This window comes from Centrocercus urophasianus, unplaced genomic scaffold (genome assembly GCF_019232065.1).
Source record: "Centrocercus urophasianus isolate 14NV4802_14NV808 unplaced genomic scaffold, USGS_Curo_1.0 seq_1315, whole genome shotgun sequence".
Lineage (NCBI taxonomy): Eukaryota > Metazoa > Chordata > Aves > Galliformes > Phasianidae > Centrocercus > Centrocercus urophasianus.
Genome location: NW_024884493.1, coordinates 6,325 through 19,240, shown reverse-complemented (window position 1 = coordinate 19,240; position 12,916 = coordinate 6,325). Strand labels below are relative to the sequence as shown.

General features: G+C 54.6%; 1 protein-coding gene across 3 annotated transcripts in view; it reads left to right on the top strand.

Moving 5' to 3' along the window:
* Positions 1-3,006: 3,006 nt before the first annotated feature.
* Positions 3,007-12,916, top strand: part of PLEKHO1 (pleckstrin homology domain containing O1) — a 15,797-nt gene continuing 5,887 nt past the window's right edge. For 2 of the 3 annotated variants that reach the window (XM_042812956.1, XM_042812957.1), the window contains exons 1-5: positions 3,010-3,191; positions 3,871-4,017; positions 10,182-10,322; positions 11,278-11,382; positions 12,425-12,526. In XM_042812956.1, the coding sequence (XP_042668890.1) occupies positions 3,165-3,191; positions 3,871-4,017; positions 10,182-10,322; positions 11,278-11,382; positions 12,425-12,526 (522 nt within the window). In that variant the 5' untranslated portion in view covers positions 3,010-3,164. Of the gene's footprint in view, positions 3,192-3,870; positions 4,018-10,181; positions 10,323-11,277; positions 11,383-12,424; positions 12,527-12,916 lie in introns of all 3 variants that reach the window. The other variant, XM_042812959.1, reaches the window with a different exon arrangement.

Below are 12,916 nucleotides of genomic sequence, written 5' to 3'. Positions count from 1 at the left end.
AATGATCCAAGGGACGAGAGGAGTGTTAAATACATAAATAAGCCAAGAGTGTTTGTTGTGCTGCTTTTGCAGTAGGAAGATATTTTGGTATTTGTCACTGAATCAACACATCATAGGGGAGCAGAGCAGCAGCAACAGGGCTGAGCGGAGCAAATGGGACATACAGCAGGAAGGACACAGGCACAAACTGAGACCTTGACCCCACACAGGGGTTGCACTGCAGAACCAGTCATCTTCATTTTACAGTGCTGTCATTGAGCGCTTCTGCTGCTGCCGTGCCTCCTGCACCCAAAGGCTGCTCCCATCCCGGGGCCACGCGCTGCATTTTGCTGTGGGGAGGCCCACGAGCTGCTCCTGAGGGACCCCGTACCAAACGCACCACTGCTGGCAGTGCGAACGGAAACAAACTGTCCCGGCACACAGACTGCGCAGAGGCCGTCAAAACCACGGGTCAGGTTCGTGAGCAGCTGATAAAGGCCGCGGTTCCTCCATTAGCCCTTGCGGTGTCACTGGGCGCTGTGCGCGCGTCCCTGGGCTGAGCGGGAGCACAGCTCTCAGGCTGGCTGTGGGCAGGACGAGAATGGGGAAGGGGCCGAGGACGTGCCAGGGGGCCGTCACCATGCAGGACATCTCTGTGCACGTGCCACCCTGCAGACACAGCGCAGCCACCCATCCCTGCCCATTTCATGCGCGGGTGCAGGAGCTGGACTCCCTCCTATCTCCCTTCCGTGCGAGCTGTTGATGTTTTCAGCTCTGAATCACTGTTCACATCCCATCCCAACATGAGTCACTGCTGTGGGCTGGAGCAGCCAGCTGCACCCCTGGACTTTTCCAAAGCAGCCTGAGGATTTTTGGGAGCATCCTTAGCATTCCTGGGAGCATCTTGAGGATTTTGGCTTAAATCCTCAGTTCCACTTCCTTGCACTGAGTGTGATGTCAAATGCTTTTTTTTTTTTTTTTTTTTTTTTTTTTTTTTTTTCCCCAAAGCCCCTTTTACACCACCAGGATGCAGTGAAGGGATGCATATTAGGATCCACCCCAGCGGACCTGAATTAAAGGAGGTTAATTGTTATTGAACTGCAAATTGGTTTAAAAATGCATATATATACATACATGGGACCTCTCCCTTGGAGATCTCCAGCCCTGTGTGGACGCGGGGCTCAGCAACAGCTCTGGGTGAGACCCTGTGCCCCTCACCTGGCACTGCTCTCATCCCCAGGGCCGGATCCCTGCTCTGCAGTGCTGTGCTGCCCACCTTCAGACACGCAGCACTCAGTGACAAATGCACTGAAATAGGGAAGTGATAATGGAGCATACAGCACTTCCTAACGCCTCGCCAAAACTGCTGAAAACTCGTCAGAGGAAACTAGAAAAGGGAACTGAGGCACTTTGAAAACAGCATCCAGCCTGGGGCCGAGCCCTGCAGATGAAGGGCTGCCCGGGTCCTGCAAGGCGGCCAGCCCTAAAGCCATCCCCACCCTGAGCTCCTCTGAGCGCAGATCTGTGCCAGCTGGTGGCTTGTTGCTGTCTGCTGTGGCAGAGAACTGCCAGTGACACGAAGCTGGGAGGGATGATTGCCACCACAGAAGGCTGTGCTGCCATCCTGCAAGACCTGGGCAGGCCAAGAATTGGGGGGAGAGGGACCTGATGAGGTTCAATAAGAACAGGTGTAGGTCATTCACCGGGGGACGGACAACCCATACAGCAGTACAGCTTGGGGGCTTAGCTGCTGGAACGAGCTCTGCAGAAAAGGACCTGGGAGTTCCAAATGACCAACAGTTGACCAACAGACCACCAACGATTGACCATGAGACAGTAGTGTCCCTTGTGGCAGGAAGACCAATGGGACACGGGCTGCACTGCCCAGAGTGTGGCCAGCAGATGAGGGAGCTTCTCCTCCCCTCTGGTCTGTCCTGAGGAGACCACAGCTGGAGCATTGGTGCAGTGCTGGGCTCCCCAGTTCAGAGCAGGCTGGGAATGGCTTGGAGAATCCAGCGGAAGGCTGCAAAGAGGGCAGGGGCTGGAGCACCTCCTGATGGGGACGGTCTGAGGACCCAAGGCTGTTTGCCTGGAGGAGAGAAGGCTGAGAGGCGAGCTGAACGGTGCAGACCAATATCTGGAGGGTGGGGGCAAGGAGCACAGGGCTGGACTTGGTTTGGTGGTTTCTGATGCCCAGCATCAGAACAAAGTGCACTGGGTGTAGACCGGAGCCCAGGAATTTCACCTGAACGTGAGAAGGAATTTCAGTGCTGTGAGGGTGGCAGCGCCCTGTCACTGCTGCTCAGAGGTGGAAAGTCTCCCTCTCTGGAGAGACGCAAACCCACCTGGATGCCTGGGATGCAGCATCCTCTGTGCATTCATCTCTGTGCGGAGCGGGGTGTGCTGCACGGACAGCTGAGGCAGAGGGCTGTCACCACGAGCACCAATGGATCCAGGGAGCAGCAGTGATCAATCCATTTATCCACCTCTTCCTAACAGGGCTGATTCTCTCTTACTGTTTTGTTGGTTGTTTTTTTTTCCTTGTTCTTTTTTTACACATCTCTCTAAACCCATTGGTATTCCCACACTGAGAGTTCTGGACCTTCTCAAATATGGTGGAGGAGAACAAACGGAAACGATTTTTTGTGCCATGCATTCCCTCAGTTCAGGGAAGGCCTCGATCTTTTTTTTTCTGGTCAGTGCTGGGCACAGACCCTTCCCCCCATCTTCCTTTCTTCTCCCCCTATTTCCAAATCCTCAGCCACCGCAAACCCTCCCTGTGCCATGGGCCGCTTCCCCCCGCTGCGGAAGGGGCCGGGACACGGCACCCCGCTGCCCCACATGCAGACACAGACAGTGAGTCAGAAACAAAGAAGAAAAACCCTCGTGGGCTGCGATTCGCCCTTTCTGGTGAACTCCAGACGTCATACGCACACGGCTATAGATGGAGCTCGGGAGCCCAGGCCAGCCCAGTGCGAGCCCACGAGAGCTCCGCGATGGTGGCGGCGGCGGGGGACGCGGTGGCTGCGTGGCCGAGGACGCGTCACCGGGGCCGGCTGTAACGGGAGAGCGCCCGTGAGCCGCAGAGGGCGAGGACAGAGCGGAGGGGCCCCGTTCTCTCCCGGGGAGGAGCCCCTCGGAGCCCTCCCTGCCCTTCTCCCTCCAGCTCAGCGCCGCGAGGAACGATGAAAAAGAATAATTCGGCCAAACGGGTGAGTGGGATCGCTTCCGCTCAGGGGCAGGGTGGGCCGAGGGGGCTCCGGGCGCTGTGGGGAGGGGGCTCTGCTGCTTTCCAATTGTGCCTAACAAGCAAGAAAAAACCCAACCGGATCTCAGCAAAACACGGGCCGGCACCCACCGCCCGCAGCCTCCCCGTCCCCTGGATGCAACAGCAGATGCGATGCGCAGAGCTTTCCTTTCTGACCGCAAGGAAAGGACCGAACCGAGCGGCACCGTCTCTGTGCTGCCGCCTCGGCTCCGTGCCGTGTGCTGTGCCCGCAGATCCTGTCTGCGCCCGTGGGGTTAATTAACCTTAAGCATCAGCCCTGCCGCGGATGTCGCCCTTGGGGTTAATTGCCGATGAAAGGCTCAGAAATGCCGTTTTCACTGCTGCGGAAAAAAAAAAAATCCGTTAGGTAAAATCCTCCCCTGCTCTTCTTTGCATGTTGCGCAAAGCGAATGGCAGCCGGGCAGCCGTTCTTATATAACGCGCGGGGCTCCATTCCTGCCCCGTTTCCCGTTGTTCCCGTTGTTGCCCCGCGGCTGCAGAGCGGATGGAGCGCAGCTCGGCGAGCAGAGGGGCAGGGAAGGGGAGCGAAGGAGAGAGGGGGAGAACGGGAAGCGCGAATAACACCTTTTTCCCCCATTTTCTTCCCTTTCTCTTTGTGTTAGGGGCAACAGGATGGAAACCAGCAATCTGCGCAGCCCGAGAAGGTTGGCTGGGTGCGGAAATTCTGCGGGAAAGGCATTTTTAGGGAAATCTGGAAAAACCGTTATGCGGTGTTGAAGGGAGATCAGCTTTACATCTCGGAGAAGGAGGTAGGCTCGGTGTCGTTTTCCTCTCCCTTCCCCCTTTCCTTCCTTTGCATATGAAACGCGCGTTGAGCCCCGACCCACCGCCCCGCACTGGGGGTGGGGAGGACAGGGACCGGCTCTCCAGCCGGGGTTCGCCAGCCCCCTGTGCTCTCATGGCTTCTGTCCCCGTTCCCAGTAAAGCAGGGAAATCCAGGCTCCCCCTGGAATCGTGCCCCCGCCGCTGATGGGCTGCCTGTAAGGTTTCTATGGGATTTAACAGGATGTGACTCACGGCAGCACCCGGCTGTCCTCGCACAGCCGTTCTTCTTCCTTTTCTCGGGATGCATCCATCAGGAAAGGATCCCCAGGCAGGAGCGCTCCTCCCTCCAGCCCCCCGTAGGAGCTGAGTTGTGCCCCAAGGGGGCACGGGGCTGCTTGGAGGCAGGACGGGTACATCGGGCAAAAAATGACCTGTTTGGGTTTTGGTGGGCCCCCTCCCATGGCACCGTGGGGCTGGGGGCTGCTCAGAGCCGTGCCTGGCCCAACTTCATCCATGAGGATCTGGAGAGAGAGAGTGGTCCTGAGTGTAATTTGATTTAGAGGCTCATTGAAGAGCAGGGGGGTCAGGGGCTGTCAGAGCACAGGAATACCTGAAAAGCATCTGGGAAACTCAGTCACGTGCTGGCACTGCACAGCTCACCCCTTGCGATCCTGTTGATGGGGAATTGGTGCTGCTGGCCTTCTGAGAGAGGCCAAGCCACAGGAGACTGAGGCTGCAGGCAGCTGAACCTATGATGAACCTGTAGGGAAGGGACCGTGGCCAAGCCAAGTGATGGTGGGGCTGCTCTGTGCTGTCCCACTTGGAACTGGTAGAAGGGCCCGAGAGAATCTGAGCAACGTACATTGGCTGTGGGGGCAGATGTAGGGTCTGTGGGATGTGGAACAGCGTCAGCAGAGTGTGTTGTGGTGGATGGAGAAGGCATGAAGGGCAGGACCAGAGCAGGGGCACTGCAGTCATTGCCCCATCCGGGGGAGCTGCCCTGTTCTTGGGGCAGCCGGGCCTGCAGGAGGCGTGAATACAGGGATTGGTGGCAGTGGCCACGTGCTCCCCAAAGATCTGGGGATTCTGAGTTCCAAACGGCCACTGAGCAGCCACTAAGCAGCCAGTGCCCAACACTTGGAGGTGTCCTGGGGAGTGTGTGTCTGTTTCTTCATGGGGAAAAACCTGGTGTGTGTGCAGCTGAAGCGGCCCCGTGGCTCTGCGCTGTGCATATGTGTGTGAAAGGCCATAAATAACATGCAGCAGCGACTGCCTATGTCTTTATATGGAAGAATCTGTGGTGGTGTAGCGATGTGGTTGCAGAGGTAACATCTGACTGTGTGCATGTGCACCGAAGTGACTCCATGTGCCTTGGGAAGGGAGAACCGGCCCATGCCACTGCTTCCCGAGCTGCTGTGGGCACCTGGCTGAATGGAGAACGTGTGTATGTGCACAACAGGACGTGTGTGTGTGTGTGTGTGTGTGCACGGGTGGAGGGCACATCTGTGTGAACTTGTGCATGGGCAGAGGGCACACGAATATGACTGCGTGGACATGTGTATGAGTGTGTACGAGTGTGTATGTGCAGACGGTTCTGCTTGTGCATGAACACATTTGCATGGATACATGCGGCGTGTGTGCACAGACAGGGCACATATGTGCTGTGTGTGCATGGACAGTGCGCATGTATGTCTTCATGGACATATCTGGAGTGTGCATGGGTGTGTAGGTGTGTACACGGACAGTTGTGTGTGTGCATGGACGTTTGTTGTGTATGCATAGACAGAGAGCACACGTGGGGTGTGCTCATGGACACGTCTGGTGTGTGCGTGGACAAAGGGCACATGTGTGTGTCTTGCCTGGTGTGTGCCAGGTGTGTGGATGGGCAGTTCTGATGTGTGTGTGCAAACATGAGTGGGCAGACAGAGGGCACATGTATGTGTGTGCAAGGACGTGTATGGCTGTGTCAGGGGTGTGCATGAACAATTCTGGTGTATCTGCGTGGATGGGTGTGCTGTGTGCATGGACTGAGGGCACACGTATGTGTCTGCATGCACACGTGTGGGGTATGCGTGGGCATTCCAGGAGTGTGCATGGACAGTTCTTTGCTTGTGTGGACACGCGTGGTACGTGTGCATGGATGGAGGGACATGTGTGTGCATGCGTGTGCATGGAGGGACACGTGTGTATGTCTGTAGACAGCACATGTATATGTGTGCAAGGGCAGAGGGCACATGTATGCATGGGGTGTGCATGGCCATGACACTGTATGTGCATGGACATATTTGCTTTGGCTGCCCATTGCTCTGCTTTTCCAACACTTTTTGCTCCAAGGCTGCCTGACTTCTAACAGTGAAGCAGCACAGTGAGCCACTCACACAGCAGCAGGTCCCCCTGCATAGATCTGTGTGTCCCACATCGCATCCCCAGTACTGCAGTGCACTGGGATTGGCCCAGCAAAACAGGACAGAGGAGAACCTTTTAGTTCTTGACATGCCACATTGTGCCCTGTGAGAACACACAACTGCTGCTGGGTGAGCGGTGCTCTGCTCTGCTCTCAACTTGTGGGTCACAGCCCGTGGGTTGAAGGGAATTGCACCGTGCAAACCTTGAGGAGCTGCAAGCAGAAATCTCTGACAGAAGTAGAATCCACCGGTGTCTGCAGCGTGAGCACGGAACACATCTCTACTCCAGCAAAAGACCAAAGCACTCTGCCATAAATTGTATTTGCTCCATCAAAACCCTTGGAGTGCAGTGGATGTAGCCTACATTTAACCTTGGTGCTCCCATCAGCTTCCCTTGGGCTCAGGGCATGTGGGGAGTGGGGAAAGCAAGCTGTGAGCATCAGGTTCTCCGCAGGAGCTCGAAAGTCCCAGAGGCAGGCTGAGTCCTATGGGCTGGGTCACAGTGCAAATCTTGCTGCACTTGCATGGTACCTGCTGAGCATCCCAGCTTTTCCATCTGAGATCTATGCTTGGCTCCAGTTTGTTCATTTCAGTTGGGAGAAGATGGACTGCATGATTTTGTCTCCTTGGCAGAAAGCAAGTCTGGAAGGAGAGGAAATACTTCTTGTTGTATGATAGTCCTGGAGAATGCAGGCAGGGCTTAGGGCTGTGCTCTCACATAGGGAGCACCTCAGTACCCTTCCCTTCCCTTCCCTTCCCTTCCCTTCCCTTCCCTTCCCGACACCAGACTGGGGCTGTGGGGCCATGTCTCTGTACAGAGGTCTGTGGCCCTGCTGCAGGCCAAACTCTGTGAACTTCTGCAAAACCCCCTTCATTATTCAGCATTTGGTCACCAACCAAAAAAAGCCTCGGAGCAGCAAACTGCTCCCTGTCAAGCAAAACCTCCTCGGTGTCATTCTTGCATTCCTCCCCTTCTGCTCTCCTCCATCCTGCCTCCTTCCCCCCTGCACATTTCTGGTGGTGGTTGTGATGCCCCCAGGCCCAGCGCTGGTGTTGCTTCCTGCCAGGAAGCCCAGCACTGTCCAGACAGCACGAACAGCACTGTGAAAATTACATTTTAATGAGGAAACGCTTCTCAGGGCTTCCTTAAGCCCTGGCTTGTTTGCTACCAACAGCGTCAGCTCAATTAGCACAAGAGCACTTGAAAAGTAGTCTGTTCTGCTTCTTGTGCAGTGCTGCACCAGTGAGCAATGCTTGGCAGGCCTGGAGCAGCTGTGCATGTGTGTGTGTGTGTTTGTATGTAAGTCTGTGTGTGTGCACGTGTGTATTTGTGTGTGTGCATGTATATGTGTGCGTGGCTGTGTATGCTTGTGTGTGCATGTGTGTGCATGTACACATATGTGCATGTTTGTGTGCCTGTATTTACGTGTGCATATGCACGGATGTGTGTGCACGTGTGCACGTGTGTATTTGTGTGTGTGCATCTGCATGTGAGCGTGTGTGCATGTGTGCACGTGGCCTTATGTTGTTCTGTGGGAGGTTGTGGTCAGACAGGAGGGAGCATTTCTTTGCTGAAGGGCTGTGAAGCGCTGGGAGTGCTGCCCAGGAGAGAAATGGAGCTGCCATCTCCAGGGGGAACTGAAGAGACACGTGGATGTGGTGCTTGTGGACATGGTTCAGGGTTGGCAGTGCTGGGATAGTGGTTGCACTTGGTGGTTTCAGAGTTCTTTTCCAACTGTAATGATTCAGTCTACGAATGTGTGTGCACAGCAACACCTGGGGCTCCCATGCGTGGTCCATATGTGCAGTGCATCCTGCACAGATCCTGCCTGTAGGGAGGCTGCACAGCACGACATGCAGCAAGCAGCAACGCTTAACCATCTCATGCACACGGCTCCCCTGATCTTAGCTGCAGTGCGTGGAAAATGTCTGTCCTCTGCTGTGTGGTGGAGCTGCTGAGGAAGTGAAACTTTGGTCCGAGCTGGAGAGGAGAGGGCTGCCTGCTGCTGGCTGCAGCACTGCTGTGCTCTGCTGCTCGGTTTGGTCTCTGGTTGCACCTGGAGCCACGTGGTCACCTCTTGGGTGTCTGGTGGACGCGCCACACTCGGTGCCTTGTGATTTCCTGCAGCCTTCTGTATGGGTTCTGAGCACAACTCAGCGGGGCACTGTTCTAAACAAATCCTCCAAACAAACCCAAAGGAAGGCAAACCTGAGATCCTCTTCTCAGCTTTCAGAGCTGGAGAAATGTTAATTACCCACGGTATCACCCAGGGGTTACGTTAACTACTTCAAGCCACGCTCAGGGGATGAAGGGTAGATGTCACATCTATGCATAAAGTCATAGAATCATTTGATGGAAGGGAAGCTTTAAAGGTCATCTTGTCCAACTCCCCTGAAATGAATGTGTGCCCCAGCCCCAAAACAGCAGTGAGGGGCTGAGCCTGCCCCTAATGACAACCCAACACCATCCCTGTAGTGCACGTGGATGCGGTTTGTGCCCAGTTCTCTGAGGTCTCTGAGCATCTCTATGGACACGTGGGCAGTTTGATGGAGAGATGTTCTGCACCTCATGCAGGGCTGGGGAAGCTGGAGGTGCTCCTCCTGCAGAATGGCTGCTCACAGGGACGAGGCTTTGGGCTCCCTGCAATCACAGTGTGGGCTCAGTGTGTGAGATAGGAGGGCTGGGGAGTCCCACTGACCTACATCTGTGAACATCTGGAGCAAGGACTGCTCACAGCTGGGCTCAGGGGATCGGCTCCTCCTGCCCTGCAGACAGGCAGAGCTAAATTCGGCCCAGATTCTTGGAAAGAGGTGGATTGCAGGATGGCACTGCAGTGAGAGGAAAGCTGATTAGAGATACCCGGGGAGGACAGACAGATACGTATGGTGTGCTGCTCATAAAAGCCTATACACAGATTTCTGCTTTGAGCAGCAGTCAGAGTTTGCTTCCAGGCTTTGGGGCTGCACCCAGTGCTTGGGGACAACCTGGGGACCGATGCAACCACAGCCACTGAGCATGGCCATATGGCTCATCTCAGTTGGTTACAGCATTTTTGCCAGCCTCATTGTTTACACTGACTGAAAAATCATGGAACATTCCTTCCCTGTCCCTGAAAACAAGGGCTGAAATATATACCAAAAGTGATGGAGTCCCTCCAAGGAATCACCCACCCCCAAAAGCAGCTGTCAGGCTCCAGCAATACCATGGGGCTAAAAATAGGAAGCACTAATCTCTGTCCCTTCAGTGTTTGGAGCGCTGTCCCAGCAAAGCAGTGAGTGCTGTGGGACTGCCTCGTGCACTGAGCAGCTGGAGATCCTCCCTGCAGGCAGCTCCTGTCCTCGCTGCTCGCACCAGTTCTGCTCTGTGGGGGGTGTGCAGGCACAGGGACAGCCCAGCCTCCCCTTTGGAGGTGGCAGAGGTGGTTTGCTGATTTGCTGGGGGTCCCAAAGAAATTCTGGAGAACAGCAGGAGCCAACCTTGGGGAGCACAGTTTTCATTGTCCTTCTAAATACAACTCCTTCGTGCTCAGAAAGGCAAAGCTATCACGTGGGAAAGCTCTGTTTCTCCTCCAAATCCAAGCAGAGCACCACCAGATAGTGCTGCCTGTGTACTCGTGCCCTAGATGGATGATTCTTGCATCTCAGCACTTGCTCTGGGTGTGCACTATGCACCCAGGCACCCGCATCATTTGCACCTGCACCTGCTGACACCCACACAGTTCTCATTTCTTGTTATTTTGCAGGTAAAAGATGAAAAAAACGTGCAGGAAACGTTCGACCTGAGTGATTATGAGAAGTGCGAGGAGCTCAGGAAGTCCAAAAGCAGAAGCAAAAAGAATCACAGCAAATTTACCCTAGCTCACTCCAGGCAGCCTGGAAACATGGTAGGCAAGCACACAGAAGGCCATCAGCCCCGGTTTGCTGCAGCTTCTGTGGATGGCACCTGGCAGTGAGAGCAGTGCAGGAGTACAGAGTGAGCTCCTGGTTTAACACGGCGCAGTCCTCACCTAGGGACTGCTAGCAGCAGTGAGAGCTGCAGGGAGGAGCGAGATCCCCGCTGCTGTAGGGCTGCTGTGCCCAGTGTGGCTGAGCATGCAGCTCTGGGTCCAAGCACTGACTTTGGGAAAGCAGAGATCAGGACATCAGCCACGAGATGGGACAGAGCTGTTGCACCCGACAGCTGCTGTTCTGCTGACTGCACTCTTTATTCCCTGGGGGGCTGAGGAGGACAGGGATGCTGATGCTGCATGCCTGGATTTGGGCAAAGAGCTGCAGGGAATTTTTTCCAAGAGCACTGGAAAGCAAAATGGTGCCCAAATGGGGCACAGCTGTCAGGATGCAGGAGCCCCAGCGGCCTCAGCTCCTCTCAGACAGAGGCAGGCTCCATCTCACACCGTCTCTGGCACAAATGCACCCATGCACAGCCCTACACGTGCTCTGGGTTTGCAGTCCTCGTGCTGCTATTCCAGTGCAGTGGGCTTGTCCACCTCACACTGTACTAAAGAATGTATAACAGTGTGCTGTGCAGGAAGAAAGGAGAAGGGGAAAATGGAAAGTAGCTGCGCTGTCCTCCAGCAACTTCAGCAGTGGAGACAATCAAACCAAAGGTTTGGAAGCCAGAACTCATTTTTGCTGAATATCTAGCTTAGAAAACTAAGGCTGTGGATCCCCTATAGAAGCCATATTTTCAAAATTGCTCAGCCCTCAGCATGCACCTAAAATTGGGGGTGGCAGCAGATAGGTGGCACAGAGCAGCAGAAGCACGCGGTGGCCGAATGACCCTGGGTGAGGGGCAGCATCTGCACAGTGTGAGCACTGACCTCAGTTCCCTCCTTTTAGGCACCAAATCTCATCTTCCTGGCCGTGAGTCCAGAAGAGAAAGAGTCCTGGATTAATGCCCTCAACTCCGCCATCACTCGTGCTAAGAACCGCATCTTAGATGAGGTGAGCAGGGCACTGGGCCTGGCCTTTAATCCTGCATGAAACTTTCAGATCTCTGCAGCCCCAAACCCCTTTAGGGTGGGCTCTTCGGACCTCTGGGGCAATTTGAACCCCCAGACCTGAATTAATGGTTGAGAGCTGGTGGTGTGTCTAGTGCTGCCTTGCAGGGATGCAGCACCGTGCTGGAATCAGAGCGAGCCTCCTGGTTTAACATACCCAAATCTCCAGCTTCCCATGCTTTGGGGGGTTTCCTTCCATCCTTGGAGCTCAGCATGTTGTGTGCTCATGTTTGCAAAGGAGCTTTAAGCTGTGGAACTGAATTAAGGAATTAACTGAAAACCAAAATAGCCCTGTGCTATCTTCAGCCTAATGACATGGCACCATCTGTCACTCCCGCCCAGCCCATCCTCATCCCTCGCAGGCCTCCTCTCTGCTGCCAGAGCTGCAGTTTGGAAGTGTTGCAGCATTTCGCTGCTGTCTTGCATTCATGCTTCACACCAGCTACTTTTGATCTCAGATCCATTTCCTGCACACTCAGTTTGTTGCAATACAGGCAGCCCAGTGCTCTTGGTTCTTGTGGACAGCAACACAAATTTCTGCAGAGGAAGAACTGAGGGCATGGCACAGGGAGAGCTTTACAGCAGCAAGTAGCGCATCAAAACAATGGGATGGATTGCTTGGAGAAGTAGGAGCAGAAAATGTTTACAAATAGATCCAACAGATGATAATAAGGAATGACTCCAGCAGATCCAAAGGGATGGAGCAAGGAGCTCTGATGTGGGTTGAGTCCCCACACCCCAGTGCAGGTCTTCTTGCAAAGGATCACACTGCATGCATCCCATGGATCCCAACCCCACGGGCTGAAATACTGGAAAACCACAAACTAAATCTGAGTGTGGGAGGTGGTCTTTGCAAGGCAGGATTCTAGCCAGCAGCCTTCGGGGCAAGAGCCTGGCCCATCGGCGTGTGGAGAAGCTCTGCATACGGCCAGGTCACAGGGAGGGGGAATCCTGGGTAGGTAAGTCATGCTTTGTCACCCCTTCAGGTCACTGTCGAAGAGGACAGCTACCTCGCCCACCCAACGCGGGACAGAGCAAAAATCCAGCACTCCAGACGCCCTCCGACACGGGGACACCTGATGGCTGTGGTATGTGTGGCAAACACCAGGCACCTGTTTGGGTAAAATTTCCTTTATCTGCTTCATGTGTCAGGAGGACCCAGTGCTTGAGCTCTGGCCATATCCTAAGAAGTAGGGCTCTCCTGGGCCATCAGACCTTTGTTCTTGTATTGTGCAAAGTGACAGATTGAAGCAAGCTTTCCTGATGCTGAAAATGAAATGCTCCTTCAGTGTCCTGATGCTGAATGGCCTGACAGCTGGGAACTTGGCACAGCTCATAGAACCACGGAATGGGTGGGGTGAAAGGGACATTAATGATCATAGAACCATGGAGTCACAACACGGTTGTGTTGGAATGGACTGTAAAGATCATAGAACCATGGAATCACAACACGGTTGTGTTGGAAGGGACATTAATGA